This window comes from Dendrobium catenatum, unplaced genomic scaffold (assembly GCF_001605985.2).
Source record: "Dendrobium catenatum unplaced genomic scaffold, ASM160598v2 fragScaff_scaffold_621, whole genome shotgun sequence".
Classification (NCBI taxonomy): Eukaryota; Viridiplantae; Streptophyta; class Magnoliopsida; order Asparagales; family Orchidaceae; genus Dendrobium; species Dendrobium catenatum.
In genome coordinates this window covers 19677611-19689127 of record NW_021319083.1, presented here as the reverse complement: position 1 = coordinate 19689127, position 11517 = coordinate 19677611, and the positions used below count along the sequence as shown (strand labels likewise).

Sequence of the window (11517 nt, the reverse complement as noted above, 5' to 3'; positions counted from 1 at the left end):
AAATTAAATAAAAATATATTAAAATAAATTAAATAATTCAATATAAATTTTCTTTAAAATAATAAATTCCTTGTAGGATTTATGCTCTGTACCCCTACCCCACGTTTAACAAACAACACGGCGCGAAGCAGCAGAATCAACGATATTACTTTTTGGCTCAAACTTCTACTCTATAACCTCTTCCGACCTTCCCCTTCCGCTCCTCCTCCTCCTCCCCCGTTCAGCTCGGTACCCAATTCTCTTCTTTCCTCCCATTTCCTCCTCCGAATAAGCCATCTTCAGCTCCTCGCCGGGTTCATTGTCGGCGTCTATCTACGATTACGATGAAGGAGTGCGGCGACCACGGATACTGCAGGCGCCGCCGCATAATCCGGCGAACCGTCTTCTGCATTATCTTATTTATAATCCTCGTTCTCCTCGCAATCCTAATCGTCTGGCTCGTCCTCCGTCCCACCAAACCCCAATTCTACCTACAAGACGCTCGGGTTCTCGGCTTCAACCTCTCTGCCCCAAATCTCCTCTCCTCCACCAACCATCCAAATCACATCTCTCCGAACCCTAACGAACTGCGTCGGCATCTCTACGCCCCGTCTCGAGTCTAACGCCTACAGGAACCAGCAGATTCTCCCGGCCTGACGCATGCCCAGTCTCCTACCAGGGCATAAGGACTGCGACGTCTGGTCCCCTTACTCTCGGCTCCTTCGTCCCATCGCCCCTATCTCTGCACCTCCCTCCACCCCCAGCATGACGAGAATACGGATTCCTCTTCCTCTACGTCAAGATCGCGGCCGCACTCCGGTGGCAGGTAGGCTAGCTGGACCTCTGATCGCTACCATATCTTTCGGGTCGATTGTCCCGTCTTTTCTCACCTTCGCAATCATGCCAGTGGAGTAACCGGTTATCCGGTTCCAGCAATGGTCGACTGCAGCGTCGACGTGGTGAGCATCCATTCCAATTTCCCGATCTCGCCGCCGGCGGTGCTCGTCGTCTCTTTGGATCTCTGTTTTGGTTTCATTGATTTCGTGGTTTTATGGGCCGTGGTTTGGCTATAGGGAATAATAAGGCGGCAGTGACTGATGTGAAAGTGTAATGATTAATTACTGTCATTAAGAAGAAAAATTAATTAATAATTTGTGGTTAAGAGGTCACTTTCGATCGTTTACGGATGTGTGGTGGGAGTGAGTGAGCTTTGGATGGCTTCCGCTTGCCTTGCTTTCTGGTTTACGTCTCTTTCGCCTCAGCTGGAAGCAGGTGGCGGAGGATTAGCTCTTAATTAAGAACTTCATTATTTGCTTATAATAATTTTTAATTTTTTCAGGAATTTATATTTTTCAATATTTTGTGTAAAATTTCTTTATCAAAAGAGGGTACCTATCGAATAATTTCAAAAGTGATTAAAAAAAAAAAAAAACAAAGGATAGAGAGACATTTGGAATAAAGAAATTTATCCATGAAAAGGGCCTCAAAGTTGAGTATTCTAAATGAAAAGTTGGGTAGTCGATAGAAGTGTCGGCCCAAAGCCTATTTAGATTACTATGAGCTTAATAATTGAAAGTTGTTTATTATACGGGTCAAAATGCTTGATATTAAATCGGTTTGACTCAAACATGTCTAGCATGAACTCGAAACATTTAACCCGTTTATTAAATCGATCATGTAACTTTTTTAATTCACATAACTTATATAATCCAACTCGTTTAACCGAAATCCCGAGGAATTTGAGAGTTCATTTCAAGACAATTTTTTTGTTCAAAATGAGTAGATTTAAAATTTTTAATTAAAATGAATTTGATCATTTATGCATCTAACCTAGCTTTGATTTTCTTTTGATTCACTCTCCATTAAGTCATTTTAGAGCAAGTAATTAGCCAAAATAAAGTGATTAAAAAATTTATGATCTCATAGATTTCAGCTTTGTTTGAGATGACTTTCTTACTGCTTCTAAAAACAGCTTTATAGTATAAAAATTAAAATTTTTGTACTAGAAAGTTAATCTAAGAAGCAGAAAGAAAGTCATCCCAAACAAAACCTTAATTGCCATAATGTCATGATTGAGCAAAATTCAAAAGCAGATGACCTAGGTCAACTCTTTGATGCTCACTCCTTAAAAAACTAATCAATCCAATTACAAAAACTTTAAAAAAGCTATAATAAATATAATGTGAATCTACTAAAGATTGCACTTTTAACTAAAAAAAGCCTCAGATTCCCATAGAATGCTATGGTTCATTCCCTTAACATGAAAAATATTCCACCTTTAAAAAATTTTGCATAATTCTCTTCTCCTTTTTTCCATTTTTTGAATCTTTGATCAAAATCACCATTCTTATAGCCACTAATGTCTCCTTTTCATTTTCTTAAGCTTTTACTCTGCTTCACCATTCTTAGAGCCAATCATTCCATTGTGCCTATTTCTAACTTAAGAAAGATCAATGAAAAGTTAAGTAATCTTCTATCTTGCCTATTATTTATCATACAAAATAAATGACATATTCTTCTAATTGTTAAATGCTTATAAATAAATAATATTTTTAATTAATAATATTAAAAAAAAAATAGATCTAGCTCGGTTTGACAAGTCAATTAAAAATAAATCAGTTCTGGCTTGAATCTAAGTTAGTTTAATCCTAAACCCTAAAAAACCAAAACAAAAACAAATTATGATTTTTTTTTTAAGATTAGCTTTGCTCAAACTGACCTCAAATTTTGAATAAATTGGTAATACTAATAAAAGAATTTATTTGTTTAGCTTATATCATATTATTATATTTATTTTAAAATAAATTTTATTATTTTTAAATGTACTTTGATATATCATAATATTCTGACATTTTTGCTATTAACGATGGATGAGAACAAACCATGATTAAAAATGTTCTCTATTGTTAGCAAACCAAAATTGAAAATGAAAACAATTAGATTGAGCTTAGTATAATATAAATTACTCATGTCTTGCAATCTCTCTCTCTCTCCATCCTAGGGTGGAAGTAAGTCAAGCACACTGGTGACCTGGCTCGAGCTCGAGCTCGACTCAATACATGACTCTTGAGCCAAGCTTCTTACAAGATAGCTCTCTTACCTCGTGAGCCTTCAATTTGTTAGTTGCGAAAGTCTAATCGAATGTTCCAATTTACACATCATAATCAAAAGAATTGTTTCATCTTGTCAACCACACTCCCTATGTTGTTGCTAATGATTGAACAAATACTACTTGACCGTATTCATCGATCGGGCTGCAAACAGTTTTTCAAGTTCCCACTGCCATTATTTTTTAGCTTAAGAAAGAAACACTTCTTCCAGCACTAAAAACAGCACCAAACAAAACATTAGCTTACAATGCATTTATACTCTCCATAGAAAACAATACAAAACATAACAAATCTTATTCAAACCCACATTTAGGCTTTGTTTGGAAAGATTTTAGTATTACTTTCTAAAATGATTTTTAGATTAAAAATTTTAAATATTGGATTAGAATGATATTTTAAAAAGTAGTAAAAAAGCTGTCTCAAACAAAATCTTAGGCTTCATTTGAAACAACTTTCTTATTACTTCTTAAAAAAAATTTGTAGTAAAAAATTATTTTAGTTTTAAAAACTTTTTATTAAAAACTTTTTTAAAATGACGTCCAAATGAAGTCTTACGCTTTATTTGAGACAACTTTACTCTTACTTCTTAAAGCAGCTTTCTATACTGAAAGCCGCTGCTTTAAGAAGCGGTAAGAAAATCTCCCAAATAATTCCTTGGTCTTAGGCCAATTTTTTCCAAACTTTGCGTTCTAGAAAATCACCTACAGCTTTGTTTAGTTGTAGCTTATTAGGCGTGTCAATTCGGGTCAAAGGGTCGGGTTCGGGTCGAACCCGGAACTGTTCGTGTCAAACCGAACCCGACCGTTTTTAAAAACGGGTCAGGTTTCCGGACCTGAACCCGACCCGATTCGGGTCCGGACCTAAACCCGACCCGATTCGGGTCCGGGTCAACCCGACCCGACACGAATGACCCGAAATTGACCCAAAATTGCAAGTTTTCGGGTCAAAAATCGGGTCAATCTTCATTTTTCGGGTCAAAATCGGGTCAAAAACGGGACAAACTCGAATTTTCGGGTCAAATATGAGTTTTCGTGTCACTTTCAGGTCAATTTCGTGTTTACGTGTCAACCCGAACCCGACCCGATTTTTAAAACAGGTTGATTTCTTCAACCCGAACCCGAATTTTTTCGGGTCGGGTTCTGGTCGTGTTTCGTGTCGTGTCAAAAATTGACACCCCTATAGCTTATTGTTTTTCAAAAACTTTTATAATAGAAAGTACCTTTTCTATAACCACATTTGTTGGTAATTATAATAAAATGATAAAAAAATAATAAAAAATGAAATCATTTTTTAAAATTTTTACAACTTTATTATTAAAATAATAAATGAATTTTATATCAATATATTTTAAAAGAGTTGACTTGCAAGCTAACGAGTCTACAAAGATTTCACTCAAGCTTGACTCATTAGATCATCGAGCTCAACTCATGAGCCATTTATCAAACCTAGCTCAAACCGGCTCACAAATGGGCTTGACTCACTCACACCTCTAGTGAGAGCACTCTTCACAGAAACCCATAAAAAATGCCTAGGTTACAAGCTAATCACTTGATACTTGGCCTTTGCAAACCTAACATTCCCTACTTAATAGCAAAAATTACTGGCTGAAAACCCAACCATCAAGGTCTAGGTTTTACAAATCCAAGCTCGCACTCATGAACTCCTTGCTACTATCGATTGAAGTTGTTGTGCATGATGGAGAAGAAGAGAAAAAGGAGGTCTAGAAAGACAATATTTTGCGGATTCAGAAAGTTCTAGCCCTTATTTAGTCTGCATTTGAAATGACTTTTTTATCATTTCTTAAAGCAGCTTGTTAGTACAAAAAAACCGTCCCAAACGAAGCCTTAGTTACAGGATACAGGATTTAGAAGAAGAAAATGAAATATCAATAACTATAATTATCAGAATAGATGGAGATAATGACTAGCGTTTTGCCTGGAAGCCCTACAACCCTACCTCAATACACCCTTTTGTGCCCTATAACAGCACAACTCAGTGCCAAGATGAGCATTTATGGATAGTTTTGGGCACTAAGAAAAAATCAGCTGTATTCAATATATTCAAAATATAAATTTTGACTGAATATTATCTTCTTGGAGCATATTATCAGTGGTGAAAGAATTTCAGTAGACTCACAAAAAATGAAAGCAATTGTGGAATGACCAACATGAAACAGTGTTACAGAGGTTCGTAGCTTCATGGTATTGATGGAACCTACATAAGGTTTGTTAAAGGATTCTCACAAATTGCTATGCCATTGTGCAAGCTGATGAGGAAGCATGTTAAATTTGAATGTATTGCAGAACATGAGAAGAGCTTTTCGACTTGGGGTTCTAAATATAAAAGCCTAATATATTTGACATTTTTCATATATGAGAGAAAATATGGAATGATTTTATTGAAAACTATTCATGCTTACATTTGACAAAACTTTTGGTATTATAAACATTGAGCATAAATAAATAGACGTTGATGTTCATTGTGAATGATTTTTAGATCATGCATCCTAGTCTTAGCAATATATGAGTAACATCTATAGATGGAGGCTTGTTTTGAATCTTTCTCGACAACAACAACAACATCATCAAGCCTTTGTCCCACTACATGGGGTTCATGTCATGATTATTCGATAAGTTTTACACTGGCCGTCAACTACCTAACATAACCCTCCACTTTTCTCATTAAAGACTTCGGACCTGATAATGGCAAAAATCTTTCTCGACGAATGAGGAAATTAGGGTGCAATCCACTACAATCATTTCTTATGTGGATTAATGGAAGCAAAATCATCATCCATTAAAATATGATCATTACCATTAACTTTTTTGTAGAGGTCATCCATTGGATAGTCTTTATGCTTGATTGAGTTGAAAGTAAGGATAGGATCATCAACAATATATTTGATTTTTTTCAAAGAATGCATTGGACTCTTTCGGCAGATCTAGTAAGCTTTAACAGGCGGAGTTGACATAATGTGAGATATATTGATCTATATTAAGTTATCGTTAAGTTCAAAGCCACTTGAGGATGGCTGGATGGCATTCGGGTCATGAGGATCGTTGATCGTGAGGAATCATGTGGATTGCTCGTGGAAGGGTTACAATGATCTATTCGTGTCGTGGTGGATGGTTTCAAAGTGAAAGTTTATGCGTAGGTGCATGGCGTAGTAGTCAGGGTTGCTTAATTTAGGAACGAGTCTCTATCTAGTCATTCGATGTGCTAGTTAATGGTTGTGGTGGTGGGGAGTGTGAGGGCCATCTTTTATTATGAATGTGTTGGAGATGTGCAAGTGTAGAGTTGTGAATGTCCAACTTATTCAAAATTTCTTTTAACAAGATCTAATGAAATAAAGCAAAATACTGGTCTCTACCCTGACAATCTTCAAAGTTGTTTCATTGTGAGTGCCATATTTTGAGACTAATGAAATAAAGCAAGTGACAGGACAATGCCATATTATGAGACTAATTAGAGAAAATAACTACAAAAAAAGGAGGTACATTATTTGAAGCGTGCAAAGGTAAATGCAATAAAATTTATGCAACTAATCATAAACACATTTAAATAGCATGTTGGTGTTGAGCAGGAGTTTATATAATCATCCAAAATATGCAGATAATGTGATCGATGAATACTTATCCTGGTATAATCAATCATAATTTGAAAAGAAATTAAAGTGTAATAATAAACAGTTAGCATGGAAAAAAGATGAAAGGAAAGCGATGCAACCTTAATTCAATTTAGTGTAGTAACAATTACATGTTTTGGCAGGTTAAAGTAGAGGAATGCATCGGGCTTGTTGTGTCATATAAAAGTTCCTCTCAAACTTAAGAGAAAATTCTATAAGATGGTAGTGAAACATGCAATGCTTAATGCTTTATGACATAGATTGTTGACCCATAAAAGAAAAGCATTATATTAAGTGTTGCAAAGTGAGGGTGCTTAGGTGGATGAGTGGATTTATTCTTAGAGATAACATATTAAATGAGCATATGCGCAATGATGTTGGCATAGCTCTAGTGGCTAATAAGATTATATAGAGTCGCCTTAGCTAGTTCGTTCACAAAAACAACAGCTTTACGATGACCCAGTTACGAGAGTAGATGTATTAGATTTATCTTATGTTAAAAAAGATAGAGATATACCTAAAAAAACTTGGTTAGAAAATATTAGAAATGACATTTCTTTATTAGATTTAAATGACTCTTAATATGATACAATGAAGAAAAAAGATTCATGTAGCCGACCCCACGTAGTAGGATAAAGGCTTGATGATGATGATGTTGTTGTAGTAATTACATGTTTTGGTGGTTAGCATCGTGGATATCTACTAGTTTCAAATTGAGCTGTTGGAGTCCTTGGAGCCTAAAAATAATCCTTTATAAGGATTATTCTATTAATATCTTCAGTTGCCATGTAAATGCAAATAAAAACGATTTACAAAACTCCACAGAAATGATCGTATTTACCTTAAGGATGAAAATTTGCGACCTTGAAGTAAAGCACTTGAGTATCCTCATCTCTGCAACACTTAGTTTTAAATGGCCAACTTGCAACTTTAATAAAAGATAAGAGGAAAATCACAGCCATAGCGAATGAGTACATAGGTAATGTTAGCTTTCACCATCATGATCATCATTGCATCTACAAAACTGATGAAAAAATTTACCTTAGACAAAATTCATCAATATCCACAGCTAGTACATTCTATGATCCCAATGGCTCTCTGAAGCAAAAAAATAATAATAAAAATTTGAATCCAAAATTGAAATACTAAAGGAAATGAATCCAAAATCGTCTTTGTCCGCCAGTTTGATTAAGGAGAAATTGAGCGGAAAAAAATTTTTTATATTTTGATTGGCTTGAAGAAAAAACCAAGAAATTGAATAATGAACACACCCTAATATTTATAAACTTCAATTTTAAGAAAATATGTGTATGTTATAATTTTTTTTATGGGCTTCAACTACACCAAACAACCGAGATGTAAATATTAGGTAACAATATTTATTTTATGCTTAATTCACCCAAACAAAGCAAAGAAAAAAGGCATTCGCAACAGGAGAGAACAAGTAGAAGGGAACAAGAATACGAACGATCAAATAATAGTGGAGTCCATCAAATAAGACGAGCAGAAAATCACTGCCTACAACATTGCACATTTGTGTGGCACAAAGAGCCCAAAAAAATACATTCCTAAAAGGAAGAAAGAATGAGGAACCAATAAGAAGACAAGGGATCACATGATATTGAGAGTCATAAAACAGGACAAGTGTAGCAGTTGTGAATTCTCTTGGTAATGACTTCTGTGGTTGCCTGACAAGCTTCAGACCATCCAAACATGCTACAACATTACCATAGGAAACTTAGATATATTCCATTATGAATCATTCTTACTCGAAAGAGACATCAACAGCACACTACTGATTAATGTGTATATCATTAATCTTGATAACTGTAAAATGATTTAGCCCTCCCAACTGTACTTCGTGATAGAGATAAAACAAAGGATATGATTTCCTTCTAAAAATTATAAATTTTTTTTACCATAACTAATACAACATAGAGCAAGTACAGAACAAACTTCAATCCTGATCGTTTTTAAGGGCATTACCACAGTGAAAGAATTATTAAATACTTTGCAGAAATTCCTTTAAAAGACCCACACGAGACTCCAAATTTGATATCAATCCATAGGCAACCCTTTTCCAGCCTAAAATTTGAGTAATTTAAGCTGCTAACACAGTGATTCCCACTTCATCACCAACTTTGCAGCCGCAACACAACAGAGTTTACTACATGCAGGACCAGAGAGTTTACTTTATGAATGACTGGGGAATTTAATCATTGGAGTGCGACTGGCAATAATATAAGAGGGGTTCATGGATCACACCTCAACAGGTTAAGATAAACCCAAGTTAAACTACAATGATAAAAAGAAATTCTCAACATTTTTTAGCTTAAATGATGTAAGAATCAATCGATATTGGGCTCACTACGGTCCTTCCAACCCCCTGTCGCTTAACAACAGTCTTTCCGATCTCCATCGCTCGCCAACTACGGTCCTTCCGACCACTGTCACCTGAGTATAATCTTTGAGTATAATCTTTCCGCCCTGAGTCGCCTGCCTCCTATGATCTTGCTGACCAAACAAACCATTTTTTTTCTAGTACACAACTTTTGTACTATTTTTCTTTTATTATGATACGAATCTGCTGCAATATAGGGCCAGATCTCAGTGGATCGTGACAGCAAAGGCCACTCTGTCGACCAAACAAATATGTCAATACTAATTCTTCCAATTCCCACCATGATGTAATGCACTCTACATGATGTATATTTGCTACATCAAGCCAAGGCCTCCCCCCGGGAAGAGCCTCATTTGTAATTAACTACAAACACTAGTGAATTCATTCAAACTAGGCAGAGCCCCATAGTTTTCCCCCTTTTAGGGCTTTTCACGTAAAAACTTAGATGTCTCTTATACAGACTACACATTCTTTTATCTGATTGTGTGTTGAATCTTTATATAAAGCTAAGACATTAAACTTTATATTTCTCCATCACCACGAATATTCCAAGGCGGAACAATAGTAAATAAATAAATCATTTAACATACAAGTTATTAAATATGGTTTGATCCCATTTGATTAACACAATTAGCAACTAAACAACCCTTAAGCCATAAAACATCAACACGTTAATAAACTAAACAACTTGCCAATTGAGGTCGTCAATATGCCTCGCCATCAACAAAACACAGACAAGTATTAAGGTTTGACTACCAAAAGCAGCAGACACTGCCTGCTTTCGAAGGACTTTGCAAAAATCCTTCACAAGGAGGATTTGAGTAATTTAAGCAGCTAACAGACTGATTCCCACTTCATCCTCAGGTTCTACCGGCAACAATAAAAGAGGGGTTGATGGATCACATCATCATGTTCAGATAAACCCAAGTTCAACTACAACGATAAAGAGAAATTCTCAACATTAATTAGCTTAAATAATGTAAGAATCAATCACACTAGATTCAACTAGTTGAGCGGCTGGATCTGACATTAAGCATACCAGATTTATAGGTCATTTGGTCACCCAATTTATATTATGAGGATTTCAAATATACTTCAACCCCTAGAATTGGACCCATTTTGGCTTGGATTACTAATTTTGATGTCATAGGATTCATTAGAGATATTCAGTTCAACTATATGTTTGATGAAATCAGAGTTTGATGGTCCCGAATTTAATATCAGAAGATTCCAATATAAATATGCCTCAGGATTCGTGCCAAATCAAGGCAATTTTTGGTGATGAATCACATATTATTCAAAATCATATCCTATACAACCTTCAAAATTCCAATATTGCCATGAAAGTGATAGGAAACACTCGTAGATCTCAAGTATTTTCTATCAATCCTCATAAAACAGCGAGAATTCTCCACAAAAATCCACACAAAACCACAAAAACAGTAGATAATTTGTATTATTTGATAAAAGGGAAACGGAAAATACCAAGATACAATTGATCCTCTATTTGAGAGGAGGATCTATTTTTCCCAAATTTCTAGACGCCACTAGAGCCCAAAACTTTTCTTGTAAACTCAAAAACAAATGGACTAACCAACTTTAAGTTGGGACAAAGAAGAGCCTGACAAAAAGAAAACCAAATTGGGATCTAAAACATAGGACTCAGAATGACAAAAAGAAAACTCCAGGCATCATAATATATCATTATAACAGCTACACCCCTGGTTGCAGAATCGACCATCCAGGGGAAGACCTAGTTGCCGAAATGACCATCCAAGGGGAGAAAGAAAACTCCAGGAAATGCTATGTTATTTATTAGTGTTGATGAGGTATGAAATAAAGTCGCTGCTACATCATAAACATTGCCAAGCTGCTCTGTGTGAAGTACCGATCAATTTTGGGTCGGTCCATTCTGGGACAACCAAATTCTACTGCAGGCCTAAAAAAGTTCAACCCAGAAGAATCCACCCTCTTGGAGAGCGGCCCAGGGGGAATAATTCAAGTAGAGCAGGGCGGCTAGGAGGGAATTTTGAATGGTAGAGGTCATTTTGGGATTTGCCATGCTTTTCGTTGCCTTAAGTAGATTCTTTGCCCTAGGGTTTGTTTTCATGTGTTGATGTGATTGAAATTAGACTTTGCTTAAATTGAGAGGGCTCTTGCCGAAGGCTAGGAATTTGGGAGAGTCATATATTCCTCTCCAATTAAAGATGCAACTATATCTTGTGTTTTTCTTCTTAGTTCTTTCAATAAAAAAATATTTTTTGGTGTTCTTCCAAATTTTTTTGAGCAAAATTTTTGAGCTGTTCCATGATTTTGCTGAAATTTGCATCCATTTTCTAACACTCTGCAAGTAACTTACCATTGTTATGAAACCATGGAGAAGCTTTGTGCACTTAGATCGT

General features: G+C 35.7%; 1 protein-coding gene and 1 long non-coding RNA gene across 2 annotated transcripts; one reads left to right on the top strand and one right to left on the bottom strand.

The window, feature by feature from the left end:
* The first annotated feature begins 109 nt into the window (after window positions 1–109).
* On the top strand, window positions 110–1052 carry LOC110116350 (NDR1/HIN1-like protein 1). The gene is given in 3 exon segments (XM_028695006.1): window positions 110–570; window positions 753–810; window positions 812–1052. Coding segments are annotated over 3 exon segments (546 nt in total). The 5' UTR covers window positions 110–323.
* A 3917-nt stretch (window positions 1053–4969) lies between these two features.
* LOC114579720 lies at window positions 4970–10574 on the bottom strand. The gene is made up of 2 exons (XR_003700877.1): window positions 7556–10574; window positions 4970–5303 (listed from the first exon to the last, which is right to left on the bottom strand). It is a non-coding gene; the product is annotated as an uncharacterized LOC114579720 (long non-coding RNA).
* Between the last annotated feature and the right edge of the window lie 943 nt (window positions 10575–11517).